The 13,573-nt window shown below is 48.0% G+C and overlaps 1 protein-coding gene across 8 annotated transcripts in view; it reads right to left on the bottom strand.

Annotated features, from left to right (window-relative positions):
* The window catches only part of UBR4 (ubiquitin protein ligase E3 component n-recognin 4), a 131,264-nt gene that overhangs the window by 65,790 nt on the left and 51,901 nt on the right, over positions 1 to 13,573 (bottom strand). For 5 of the 8 annotated variants that reach the window (XM_073903273.1, XM_073903272.1, XM_073903275.1 and 2 more), the window contains exons 44-57: positions 13,279 to 13,436; positions 12,125 to 12,296; positions 11,692 to 11,893; positions 10,432 to 10,595; positions 9,789 to 10,005; positions 8,735 to 8,951; positions 7,930 to 7,962; positions 6,724 to 6,787; positions 6,149 to 6,283; positions 5,004 to 5,178; positions 4,233 to 4,316; positions 3,999 to 4,139; positions 3,018 to 3,139; positions 1,992 to 2,103 (exon numbers count right to left, since the gene is read on the bottom strand). In XM_073903273.1, coding sequence (XP_073759374.1) covers positions 1,992 to 2,103; positions 3,018 to 3,139; positions 3,999 to 4,139; positions 4,233 to 4,316; positions 5,004 to 5,178; positions 6,149 to 6,283; positions 6,724 to 6,787; positions 7,930 to 7,962; positions 8,735 to 8,951; positions 9,789 to 10,005; positions 10,432 to 10,595; positions 11,692 to 11,893; positions 12,125 to 12,296; positions 13,279 to 13,436 — 1,996 coding nt within the window. The remainder of the gene's footprint in view (positions 1 to 1,991; positions 2,104 to 3,017; positions 3,140 to 3,998; positions 4,140 to 4,232; positions 4,317 to 5,003; positions 5,179 to 6,148; positions 6,284 to 6,723; positions 6,788 to 7,929; positions 7,963 to 8,734; positions 8,952 to 9,788; positions 10,006 to 10,431; positions 10,596 to 11,691; positions 11,894 to 12,124; positions 12,297 to 13,278; positions 13,437 to 13,573) is intronic. The other 3 variants (XM_073903277.1, XM_073903276.1, XM_025856375.2) reach the window with 3 other exon arrangements.

The following is a 13,573-nucleotide window of genomic DNA, read 5'->3' as shown; positions in this document are numbered from 1 at the left end:
AGATGGGGTTGGCAGTGACAGCTTGCCCACTTAGGAAAACACTTTCCCAGCAGATGACGTGACAAAAACAACAAACAAAAAAACGAAACAAACAAACAAAAAAAACCTTGGATTCCCAAGAGATTTCCAAGGGCAAAGAAGTATAAGACCAGTAGGACCCATGGGCTCCCACCAACTCCCAGGAGACCTTGGGCAAGACCGGGAAAATAATACACTAGAGATGTTTATCTGTGATGTCATGGCAGCTTGGAGTATCATTTCGCTCCTGTCCAAAATAACTGGGTCAGTTTAGTTGTTTTCCCTTATGAGAATAACCAGAACTGAAATGTAAAACCATCGAATGGAAACTGAAGGACACCACTACAGGTCCTGCCCAGGCTGGCTTCTGTGTTAAGTGTGAAGCCCTTCTAATAGAAGAGAAGTCAGGGTTAGACTCTTAATTGTCAGAAGAGGGTGGAGCCCTCACACTCACTGGATTGTGCGGTTGTGAAAAACATGAAAGCATGAGACCGTGGCCTGAAATGGAAACATCAACTCCGTGTACTCTAATTTCTCGCCAGAGAAAAGAGGCACACATTGCTGCCTAACTCAGGCTTACGTCAATAAATGATATTCAAGGAAGATTATCTGAAGATCACCAAGTTGCACACATTCCACTAGACCTGCAACTGTACCATAAGGAAGCCCCCAGCCACACGTGGCTAGTCCAAGCGGAGATGTGGTTTTAGTATAAACTACCCTAGATTCTGAAAACTGCAAAAAAAATTTTTTCAGAAAGGAAGATTTCTTGGGGCACCTGAGTGGCTCAGTCGGTTAAGCATCTGCCTTCAGCTCAGGTCATGATCCTCGGGTCCTGGAATCGAGCCCCACATCGGGCTCCCTGCTCGGCAGGGAGCCTGCTTCTCTCGCCCCCTCTTGCCCCTGCTCGTGTGCTCTCTCTTAACTCACTCTATCTCTCAAATAAATAAAATCTTTATAAAAAAAAAAAAGGGAAAATTTCTTTTTTCATACTGACTACACTTAAAATGATATTTTTTATATACCAAATGTATTTCTCTTTGCTCTTTATAATGTGTCTAATGGAAAATTAAAAATCATGTATGTGACTTGCCTTGGAAATTTCAACCCAAACCAAACTAAGTAACCAGAGAGTTACATAATAATGCTGACATTCAGGTACTTTGTAAAACTGCTTTTACTAAAATGTTCAGTGTTATGCCCTTGACTTGTGTGCAAGTATATCAGTAGGGAAATCTCTTGTGATATTTGCTATCAAACTGATTGTAGGTAAAGTCCACTGGGGCTACTACGCCTTAGGCAGCAAAGTGGGTCCTTAACAAAAAGTTTTTTATGCCAGGAAAAATGGCTGTTTTTTGTCTGTGGTCATGTGATTTTTGTGACTGTTATTTTTGCTATAAGCTCTTGGGATCCTTTCAGTCAAACAGAAGATCCTCACTTAGCAATAACGCAAGACACATTAAGAACTGCATGACAGAAATTTTATGCACTCGGGGCGCCTGGGTGGCTCAGTCGGTTAAGCGTCCAGCTCTTTTGGTTTCGGCTCAGATCATGATCCCGGGGTCGTGAGATGGAGTCCTGCATAGGGCTCCGTGCTCACTGGGGGAATGTGCTTGAGATTCTCTCTCTTCCTCTCCTCCTGCCCCTCTCCCTGCTCCTGTACATGCACCCACACACGTGTGCGTGCTCTAAAATAAATAAATCTTTAAAAAAAAAAGACTTTTTCTGCATCCTTCGCTTGCTTTTATTATAATATCTTTATTTTCCTATGGTCTCAATTTTATTTTTTTTAATTCTACTTACCATACGCGTTTTTAAGTGCCACCTTAAATTCTTAACGGAATAAGGTAGGATAAAACAATGGATACATAAAAGTTTCCAGGACCTTGGTCCACATGAGCAATACCTCCTAAGGCTAAACGTCCCTCTCCCCGACCCCACCCACACAAGCCTAAACCCAGACCTCACATTACCCATTGGAGTGTTGCTTCGAGGGGAGGAGGGCAAGGTCACATGTCTCCGCTTGTTCCTGGGCCTTAGGACTCGAATTAGAGCTTGTTTACAAGAGAAGCTCACAGCAGGATCCTGAGGTTGGGGGGTAAAAAAAAACAACCAGCATGCTTAGGTTTTATATCATTCATGAAACTGTCTATAAAGGACATTCTTTTTTGGTCAACCACTGACACAGATGTGAAGGACCAATCTATCTACTCTCACTTCCAACCTTGCTGACCAAGTTCAGTGTTAATCCCATTTCCTGACATGGCATAGATAAGACCCATTCGCCACATCCCCGAATCTCAGATCCTGGTAATGGACTGGCAGACCATTTGCTCCTGAAGTCACACTGGCTCTCTACAAATGGATTTTGCCTTTTCATCAGAGAGCAGGCTCATCTTAGCTATGGGCTAAAATCAGTACTTCTAACGCTAAGCTTCTACGACACAGTCACTGAAAATAGATCTTGTTGATGTTCATTCACAGACTCATTTAAGTAACACTAACTTAACACTAACTATGTAGCAACCACCAGTACATTCCCTGGTGTTTTAGCACTGAACAAAAAAAACCAAAATCCATCTCCATTTCAAACCTTTCCCTTGCATGGAATGAGTGAGATCATAAAGCTTTTATTGACATTCAAAAGTCTTACTTCCCACAACCTTCTTTTTAAAAGTCTATTGTATTTCGGGGCACCTGGGTGGCTCAGTTGTTAAGCATCTGCCTTCAGCTCAGGTCATGATCCCAGAGTCCTGGGATCAAGCCCCGCATCGTGCTCCCCGCTCAGAGGGAAACCTGCTTCTCCCTCTCCCACTCCCCCTTCTTGTGCTCCCTCTCTCATTGTGTTCTCTCTCTCTCTCTGTCAAATAAATACGTAAATAAAAGCTTTAAAAAGAAAAGTCTATTGTATTTCATTAATTTAACAAATTTGTTTTTAAAAAAATTTCTAGACACTCCCAGACCAATACAAGATTATCTGAGGTTGGAGTGATACGTACAGGACACAGTAGCATCTGCATGTAGATCTTGGATGCTGTATTAATACAGTCCAGCTCACACGTACAGTAGCCATGAATGATGTCTACCAGGGCATTGACGGTAGCTTCGATATGAGTCAGGCCTAGAAGGGAGGAAAACATGGTAGGAAAAATTCTAGCTGCTTGAGAATCTAAAACTAAAGTGCAAATCCTCATCCCCACATAAAGGTCAAACCAATAAAAAAATGAGAAGCACACACACCCAGCAAAACAGATGAACAAAACACACATATAGAATGTAGGGTGTCAGCATTATTCGTGATTTGCTTTATTAACAGTCTCCTCATCTCCCAAACTGTCTCAAAGCCTTTGCAGATATCCTGCATCACAGAAATAAGGAGTTGTCTGCTCTTGGATATCGAAAGACAGGGCAGAAAAGTGTAAAGAGGTGAGCAGATTGTACTTGTTCCCCACAGTCCCCAAACCTTAGGTGATGATAAACTTGGCCTCTGACTTTCCTTTTAGGTTGACTGCTCAAGCAACCTGCAAACACAAATGAGCACCAGGGCTCACTCCACTTTCCTAGATTGCTATTTGGATCCTTATACCTTACTACTTAAACTTTGGATAGTGCGAAGTCAGATGCCAAACACAGGAGTAGCTTAAAAATAAAACAATTCTCAAGGTGATGCTTCACTTTTACCTTCTGAAGTGGCTTTGCCCAAGCTTTCAAAACACTTTTAAAACAATTATAACGACCATCAAGGATACACAGAAACACAAAAATGCCTCTTTATGTGAAATATTTAACCCCACAGAAGGAGCTACAGTACAAGAAAAATCCCACTTCTTTGCCACACTGCTAAACTCCTGTATCTGGAAGAATGCACTGATCTTCCAGTAATTCTGGAAGAGATAGATGATGAAGCTAAAGGATAAGGGTTTGACCTGTTCAAAGACAGAACTTAGATCAGGCTTCAAGTATCCCTTAAAATATGATACCTGGCAGGCAGGCAGGTGCCAAGAAGGCATTCTTGGGTTTGGACGCATGGAGTTTCCAGAAGTGGTTCACCAGCTGGGTGATGAAACTACAGCAGTCTCCTTCCAGCTGCTTCTGAGGTTCTCTCCCCTCATCTACTCCTTCTAATAGAACAAGAGAAAGAAAATGATTAACGATGGTAAATCTGACATGGAATTTAATTTGTTTTAAGGTTAACTCAGGTCAAGGAAGCTTGCCTGGGGAGGGAGTTTCAAGTGGGGCCCCAATCAATATGCCAACTATCCCTAGACTCCAGCAGGCACATCTAGGAAAAAAACAATCTGGGAAAGGAATATCACAAAAAACATTGTATGTTAGAATAAAGGGGAGCATTCAGGATTTTTACAGCAGACTCAGGGATTTCAGGTCCAACTGCTCAACTTCTAAAAACTAGGGAACATCTGAGATTTCCTGGCATGATTCCTGGATAAGAATATGAGGAGGAGGAACCAGACGATGACAGCAAATGGGAGCATGTAAGTAACAGAACCGTAAAGGCATCGATAAGCTGTATTCGATAAGGCAAAACAAGTTAGGTACCCAGCCAACGTGAGGAGAGAAGAGAAAACAGAATGAAGCACTGAGAAAGCCCACTGCACATGTTAATAAAACACTGGCAAAAGAATAGCACGAAAGCAAGATTTGATCCTATTACTTTAAAGCAACCAGGGCCCAAGCTTAGCTTTGCCCTAAAGATCCTAAAGAGGTAGGTACTTCAGAGACAGATCATATCTGACATCCAGAGCACTAAATAAACTCAAGATTTTCCAAGGGGTAAGCACTGGAAAGAGTATTTGCTTAAATGATACAGTCTAAACGTCAAAAGCCCTACAAGGTACAAAGACAGAGTAAAATCCGGCTCAGAGAATGCAATCAGGCGGAGGCCAGAGACGACAAGAAGAGGGTGAAAGGGTATAAAAGATGTATCAAGCAGATTTCAGGACCACGACCACACAGGCCAAGTTCACCTGTTTCCATCGGGGGCAGCTTGGACTCCGTAAAGTGGACAAGGTTGTTAGGGCGCATGATGGCAATGGAGCGAGCTGTAATCACCAGCCTCTGGAAGACCTCGGGGTCCAGATCCTTGCCTTCTTTGCTAGATGTGTTGAGACACTGCACAGCTTTGCTCAGCAAGGCCTGATCCTATAACAAAAGGATCGCAGAGGATGAACCAAAAGCAAGTGCTGGGTAGGACACTAGAGCAAAGAGGAGAGGACAGCTAGCAGGTCATCAGGATGGCTACCTCCTCTCAGGAGAACAGGTTAACTACCGCCAACTACCTGGAACAAGTCTTCAAAGCAGTCCAGTAAAGGTAAACTTCTTAAATCACGAAACATTAAAGGCACAAAATTCGAAAGTCATTAAGTGTCGAAGTGCGATAGGAAAATTTGGAACCACCCAATTCTCCAGAATTGCAACATCCCAGATGACTTTGCTAGAGCAGAAGAGCCTTTTCTCTGCAAGTTCCTATAGCCCAAAGAGTGTTTCTAAACTTGCCATTCCTCGAGAGGTTCGGCAGGTTAAACTTGCATTTCTTAAGCCTCTGGGCTGGAGGCACAAAAGCTCACCGAGGCGCCTGGGCTGCTGGTTTCTTCCTTGTGGAACTCACCAGTCACCTTTCCCATCTACAGCAGGTGGCCCGAATTACTGCCTTCAGCCACCACTTTCAGTTATAGGTGAGACCACCCCCACACACACACTCCCTGCGCCCCCACCCCAGGCCCCAGATTTCCCCTCAGAATCTCTCCAACAACCATTCGGCAATTTCCTCACAAGCGAGGACACCTAAGTGAGGTGCCTCGCTGGAGGAAGGATCTCCGTGACTCCCCTGCCCACGCTCTTCCGGAGAAGCCACCCAGTTTTCTCTTAGACCTTGCTGATCCTACTAGTGACAAAAAAAATCAATGCAAACCAGGGGCCTGTTAGTCGGCTTGTCCTCAGTTTTGAGGGAGAGTCATTCATTTCTCAGGAGAGACTTTAGACAGTGTGGGTCTCATCTCAATGACTTTACTGTGTGCTCCTCGCTTTCCGTTTGCGAGGCCAACTGGCCTGATTCCCCAACAGTACCAAAACTTGCGCTTCTACAGAAGGCATCCAGGGAGGGAGCGATTACCTTATGGCTGTGATAGGCCGAGCGGCTGGTGTGCAAGCTGGCCAGAAGGCTCTTGGACTGCTGCTGAACGCTGCCAGGTGCTGGCAGGGACAGCAGCAGAGTGGCCAGCTCCTGAGCTGCATTCTTGTTTCTCTCCTGATGTAGAAGACAGCAAGGTTATTGCTGACCCCACCGAATCCGTGCAGAACCAACTGTGTACACTCTGCCCCTCCCCCTTCCTCTTTTCTAGGTCACCAGCGCCAGGTTATACAACGTGGACTGCTAAGAGCAAAATGAAGAATTTCAAAAATTACAGTCCTCCCACAATACAAGAGCAGGAATCGAGTCCCAGCTTTCAACTCCTGGAATAGTGTGTTTTTTTGCCAGCACTCGTCCTAACCTATGAAAACACTCTCACAATGGATCCCCCCAAAAGTAGGACAGGAGGCCTTAAGCTAGAGACTTCTCCGGAGCTTCTTTGCAAATCAAGATTATGCTATAAATATTCTTTAGCTGCAAGGCCTCGGGCCTCTGACAACTCCACTGACTTCCTGCCTCTTCAGAAAGCTCCCATGCGCTTTGAAAAAGTCACTTGCCTTCTCGATGATTGGGCCAACAGCAAAGCAGCTTTCCAGGGCTTCTAAAGAACTCACAACCAGCCTAGGGAGACAGAAAAGCTGGCTTGAGTACAACCACCACCCTTCTCTCTGGTTGTGCTTGAGCCTGTGCGAACTACAGTCAGGGGGACCTTGGGGACAGCTAATGAATGCCAAATACAAAATCAAAGCACAATAAGAACTGCCACAGGCACCATGCATATCGTTTCCTTGTGTTACAGGCCAGAAGAAACCTGGCTCCCACTTGGAGATCAACCTGAGGCCATGTTCATAATCTGTAACTGAAAGACAGGGCTTTTCTTCCTCAAAGCGGATAAGTGTGCTTCCTTCTGCTGCCTGTGGCAGGGATCACTAAGAGGGGCTTAACAGTCTTGATGCAATGGGACCCAAAGCTCAGGTGCCCATAGATCAGGAGACAAAAGAATACACAAAGGAAAAGGTTAAAGCCATCTTCTTATACTGGGAAGGTATGCGTTCTATTCTACTTACATCTCCAGAAAATGCACAAAGGCACTTCCTGTGAGTCCCTAAGTATGGGAAGAGAACAAACTGTGTTTTCAGGAGCATGCCAAATGCCAACATTCACAGGGTACAGCAAAGCACCTTTAGAAAATTGAGCCACTTTCTCCTGGGAAAGGAACCAGAAACCCAGCTCTTGAAGGGCACCTAGCAACATGCTCCTCAGGGCTTACTCCTATGAGTTCACTGTGGCATGGTAAAAAGACCAACATCCTGATGCCAAGGCTCCGGGCACAGAGGGAAAGGTATGGAGGAGGTAGCTGGACAGAAAAAAGTCAAGGGGTAGCGGAAGGCAACAAAGAGCGAGGGAAGAGGGGCCTGAGGCGTAAAACAAAGTTGGATGAACAAGCTCTCTGCTGGCTTGTCAGATGCTAGGATTTCCCCGTCATCCCACTGCCCACAGCCGCCCCCTTCTCACCCACTGTGGAGAGGGAGTGGAGAGGGACGGGGTACAGAAGAGCGAGCGGGGAGGTTCTGGAGCGGCCACCAAGTGTGCACGTACAACCCTCCACATACTCCACTCTTACACGGGATAGCTCCGCAGCCATGCAAGGACCAGAACAGAAAGGAGCAGGAGGACTCTTCCGCAGCAAAGCCACACCACTGGTTACACAGCTCTCTGACACACACTCACCCGTGCAGAGAAAAGAAAGAGGGCATACTAACCGGTCCAGCTTGGTTAGGGACTCAGTTTCAGAACTTGGGGGAGAAGCAAAGGGAAACAAAAAAAAAAGGAAAAAAATGTGAAGCTCAGAGAAACCTGGAAACACATCCTAAGCAAACAATATAAGAATAGGGGAGTGGGGGGAAGAAACAGAGAGAGAGAGAGAGAGAGAGAGAGAAGGGAGGGAGCAGCCTGCTGGTGGGAGGCAGGGACTTCAAGCCAGGCTATTCTTCTGACTTACGATGTAAGAAACTCAGCGTCTTACATCATGAGTCGCCTCATCTACCGCGGCAAACCAGCAGCCGCCTAGCACAAAGAAGCCAAGCGCGACGCTTCAGAAGGCCCCTGGGGGGAGCCTGGGGAGGCTCTGACCTCCGCTGCACATGCAGCAGCCAGTGTCTGGCCAGCAGCGCCATTACCACCTAAGAGGCCGCTGCAGAGAAAGAGAAGATAACATCAGAAGGAACGGGAAGATTCTCCCCTCTAATCTCAGCAAGACTGGACCCAAATCTCTAACGCTGGTTTAAGTATCTCCTACTCCACAGTCTCTGGCTCCTCCAAAGGGCGCCTGAGCATTAAGAGAAGGCACAGAAGCCCCCAGGCAGACTGGAATCCCATAGCTCTGAGCACGCTGCCAGGCTCCGTCTGCATACTAAGGAGACACAGGGAGTCGGGCAGCTAGGGGACAACCTGAAACTCACAGGCTACACTTGGGGCAGTTTTGAGAGGCTGACTCTCTCAGGACAGGTTGTGCCGGGAGAGGGGAAAATGGCAAGGACGGGAGCCGACCCCCACCAGCGCTGGTACCTCTCCAGGACAGTTCCGCTGGTGGTGGCAGGGACCCCGGAATCGCTGTCTCCGGTGCCATTGCTCTGGTTCAGGTTGGAAGGGCAGATGTTGCTGACAGAGGCAGAAGGGAACTCTTCCGGGGGCTCGTCAGGCCAGCCAAACTGCTCCTTAGTCTTGCCGTAAATTTTCACAGCGTCGATCATGGTGACACCGGCCGGATCCACCGAGGCCCCAACTGCAACAAGTGAGAGAAGTTCTAGGAAGCACATTCTCTACAGGGCGAACGTGACCGCCTCCAAAGCAAAGAGCAGACTAAAGAGAGCAAAGTAGCAAATCCCACCGATTTTCGTCTTGGAGAAACTTTGTCTGGAGACTCGAACAGCACTTGGACCCTGAGGAGACGCTGACTGCATGTGAAGCAGTCCCACTGACCAAAGGCCTAGGAAAGCCAGCTCTCAGAAGAGCCTCTGAGCACCACGGCAGGACCCCTCTGGTGCTCTCAGGGCACTGCATCCCACAAGCTCCACCCCCCAGGGAGCTCTAAGCACCCGCTCTGTTCAAAACACAGATCATCATCATTCAGCCTAACAGCAGCTATTTCTAGGAGCAAGAGCATCAGACAGGCGGCCAGTAAATGGTAGAGAAAGACGCCAGGCTCGTGAAAGGCTCAGGGAGTAGTTTTCTGAGGGTTTAAAGAATTTGACGGCTCGGCAAAGCCAGGCGCTGCTACACATCCATCTCTCAGCAGCCTGTGACCGAGGCCCTCATCTGTGCTCTCAGAACACCTGCTGCTCTCACGCGCTGAGCCTGCCTCCTCCCTGCCCACTCACGTAGGCAACCACGCCAGCAAGGCTGAGCCTGCCGCACAGAAGCGGACGTGGAGGCGGAGGCAGGGTCTGCCCTGTCTTCACCCCTCCTGTTCTTCGGCACACCCCTCTCCTGCCCATCTCCAGTGAAGCTCAGAGCTTCAGGGTGGCAGAGACCACTGAGCAGCAGAGAGCAGAGGGTTCCCAGAATACTGGAGCGCCAGAGAAGTGAGAAGGGCAGGATGTGGCAGGGGCTGGCGACTCACTGAAGAGGTTCAGTTTCTTGTCGGCCTGCAGGGCTTCCTCTCTGGTGAAGGGGAAGTCAAACCAGCGGGAGCGACTCAAGTTAAGCTGCATAGTCCTGCCAAAAATCTCAATGTAGGATGGGGCCCGTTCAATGGCCTGGGTCCCGATCTGGATCCGCATGCCTGTCATCACCATAGTGCTGTTGTTGTTGCTGATCTCGATGGTGAAGCCACCAGGCTAGAGGGAGATAAGGTACAAGTCAGACAATGAACACAAGTTCTTTGGGGCAAACTTGTAACCCTTCGTCTGCTGGCGCCGAAGTATGTGATCCCAGAGAAGTCCTTTACCCTCCTAACTGCTTGGTAATGATTTGCTTACTTCCAAGGACAGGAAAAGAGAGGCAAGGAATGGGACAGTCTCCAATTTCAAGCTACTTTCTCCCCATCACTAACCACCTCCTGCTGCTAACATTGGAACAGAATCCCTTCTATGTGGAAGTTTAGAATCGCCATTTATTCCAGGGACCACTTAACTAGAATCCAAGGGTTAGTGACTGTAAGTATGTATTTCACACCTGCATTCTAAGAGGAGAGGTGTTTTCGAACCACACTGTTCAGGAGTCCTTCTACCCTGGTACGGTGCCTAGCCCAGCACAGTCCTCACCTTGGTGTTGGCCACATACATGCCGGTGGAATTCAGCCGGTGCTTTATCTGCTGTGCGTTGTAGACTTGCAGGAGGTCATTCCCACCAAACTCCACATCCGTCAGCTGCTGGTTGTGTTCAAAGAAGTCAATGGGGAAGGTCACCTGGCTAGATGTGCGGGTTGCTGTGGGGAATAGGACCAGCGGACACAGAGCATCAGTAAGCATGTCACCCCACCTCTGTACCCACCCCACTGGGAAAGCCCCTCCCAAACTAATTCTGCACGCCGACGCTCTAATCTCTTCCAGGCAACTGGGATGTAAAAGTCTGTATCAGCGTGATGCCTGCATGGGGCCCACAGTCCAACAGTCATCATCCCTAACCACAGGGATCCTCGATCCAGCGGGACAAAGAACTCAGGTGTGGTACTGAGTACAGTTAGTAACAACACATTCCCTCATGGTTGGTTTATTGAAAGTAAACAACTCAGGGGCGCCTGGATGGCTCAGCCAGTTAAATGTCTGCCTCTGGCTCAGGTCATGATCCCAGGTTCCTGGGATCAGGCCCCGTGCTGGGCTCCCCGCTCAGCAGGGAGTCTGCTCTTCCCTCTCTTGCTCATGCTCTCTCCCTCTCTCTCAAAAGAAATAAAATCTTTTAAATAAATAAAGTGAACAGAAACTATTTCTTTACAGGAGAATGAGCTGCATCGTTACACCTCAAACATGGATTCTAAAACAAATCTGTCACGGATGACCCCTGCAAAGGTCTCTGCTTAGTCACAGTCACTCCATTCCTGAATTCAAGCCTCCACACCCTGAAGAGTCCTCTATCAGTGAGGAGCAAGACTCCCAGCTCAGAATCTACGATGGGTCCCACTACTTGGTGGGAAACTGCCCAGTGGAAGCAATCTATCGTCCACTGGTTCCATGTTAGACTTCACATCAGTTAAGCCATGTTCCCCAAACCCAGAGAAAAATCTCTCCAACAAAATCCATGAGATCATTCTTTCCTGGGCACCTAAGAACTGATGACCTCAAGTGGACAGCCAATGAGTGCTTGCCATTTGTACGTCAGGTCTCTAAAAGCCACAAAAACACTGCTGGCTTCAGGAAACCTGACAATGCTTTGGGGAAATTCACTAGCACCTATCTCTACCTTTACCGAACAGGCAAGTGGGAGAGTCACCATTTCTTCACAGACGTCTATCACCATCTGTTCCGAGTCTTGTCTAGAAGACTGCCATCCCCATTCCCCCACCATCTTTTGAGGAGGGGCCTTACTGATGGTGGCTGTCTTGCGCTTCCGAACAGGCTTCATTATGCTGATGACACTGCTAGGCTGCAGGGACGGCTGGAGCCAGTAGGAGGTGTTCTCCACGTTGGCCATGTAAATGCGCAGGCTGCCATCTTCACAGAGCAAGATCATCGTGGTCCGCTGCTGCTCGTTGCAGGCCGTGTGCCGAATGGCAACCATGTCTTGGATCTGGCAGAGGAGACAAAGGAGGGTGTCAGTTCCCACAACTAGAGATCAGAACCTGTAGAAAGAAGGTAAGGGGTTGCAGAAGAGCAACAGAGAAAAGGTATCTAGGAGAAAATGGGTGAAAATTCTTTGATAAGCCTTTTCCACTGAAAGGGCCAGGGAAAAGACAAAACATACAAATGCAGAAATACAGACCAGGTTCACAGCCAAATAATGGGAGCATCTGGCACTGACCTTTGCTTTGGCAGGCAGAGTCTTAATCTCTTGGATAAGGAAAGTGTCTGGTTTGACCATCACTACCAGAGGCACACCTGTAGTCTGCTGGACACAGCACACCAAACCAGGGTGGTTCATCACCTCGGACCACTGGCAAAGGGCAGGAGACGTCTTACTGCCACCATTGGAACTGCAGGCAACAAAACTGGCCACAGTCAGGGTGTCAATCGCCACCTAGTCATCCTTTTCTTGACTCAAAGGCCATACTGACCAAATACCTGCCTTCCAGAGCAATGTATACGCCCACGGACTCAAATTACCTACGAGTCTCAGCTCTATTCTCAGCCACGCATATACTTTCACATACCCACTCTGTGCTCCCCAATAGGAGTCCTGGTTTAGAAATCTCCTCTGCTAGCTCCCACTGTCTGAGGGAAGAGGTGGTCCAATGTGCCTAGAGATCATCCACCGCATGGAGCTGCCTAAGGCTCATGATCCCTGGTCCTACCAAGCATCTCTAAGCACATCAAGTTCTGCGTGAATGATACCCCATTTGATTTTATCTCCAACCAGGTAATATTTCACAACACAGAGGCCAGAGAAACAGTGCCTACAGCACTTTTATGGCTCTTCAATGGCAGACAGGAAAGACAGGAAGGAAGCCCAAGCCTCTTCTCCCAGCTCCCTAAATTAAGACTCACCACCTCACTCACACCTCTACTATCCAGACACCTGATCAAAGCCTCTACCGCCCTCACCACCCTCAACCATGCCCCCACCGCTGACACCATGCTGTCTTCTGATCAACTACGCCCGGAGGGAAACTTAAAGGGCACTTTGGCCGCATGAGTTTCTAGGAACAACTTACACTCCCTTCTCAAAAGTCAGTTATCACCCTAAAGTCAGGTGCACTGCCTTGACTATAACTTCTTCCTTCTGAGTGACAGTGGTTCCCAAACTACCTCCTACAGCTTGGGGTCTGCACCACGGAGGACAAACCATGCAGACAGCCAACCTGCCAACACTGGGTACCTCTTGTCTGTAAAAGGGAGAGGCCTACTAGAGCAAAGTAAGTTTCAACAGATTCCTAACAGACGCCAGTACTGGGCTGGAGGAGTCTCCTGCTGAACGCGGGCACCGTGGAAGCTCAGCGTGAAGCGCTCCCTTCCCACCTTTTGATGTTGATGGAGAAGAGCTGCAACACTTCCAGAGTTGTCCTGCTGACAGTGGCTGCAAATGATTTGCCTTGACAATAGCTGAAGAATAACATCTGCAGCACATGGGAGTAGTAGACGGACACACCTCCACCAGCCACCTGGCTGTTACTGTCCTGTCAGGGCAAAGATACAAAACTTGCATTAACCTTGCATGTAGTCTTTGGGATCAGCATCCAGTTTTGCAGGTAATTAGTTTTAAATCGTGACTGTGGTCTCTCATAATCTAAGTCATGCGGGTACATCTTAAAAA

This window comes from Callorhinus ursinus, unplaced genomic scaffold, assembly GCF_003265705.2.
Source record: "Callorhinus ursinus isolate GAN/ISIS: 27379988/994484 unplaced genomic scaffold, GSC_fseal_2.0 scaffold18, whole genome shotgun sequence".
In the NCBI taxonomy this organism is placed as follows: Eukaryota; Metazoa; Chordata; class Mammalia; order Carnivora; family Otariidae; genus Callorhinus; species Callorhinus ursinus.
This window is presented reverse-complemented; position numbering and strand designations above follow the sequence as displayed.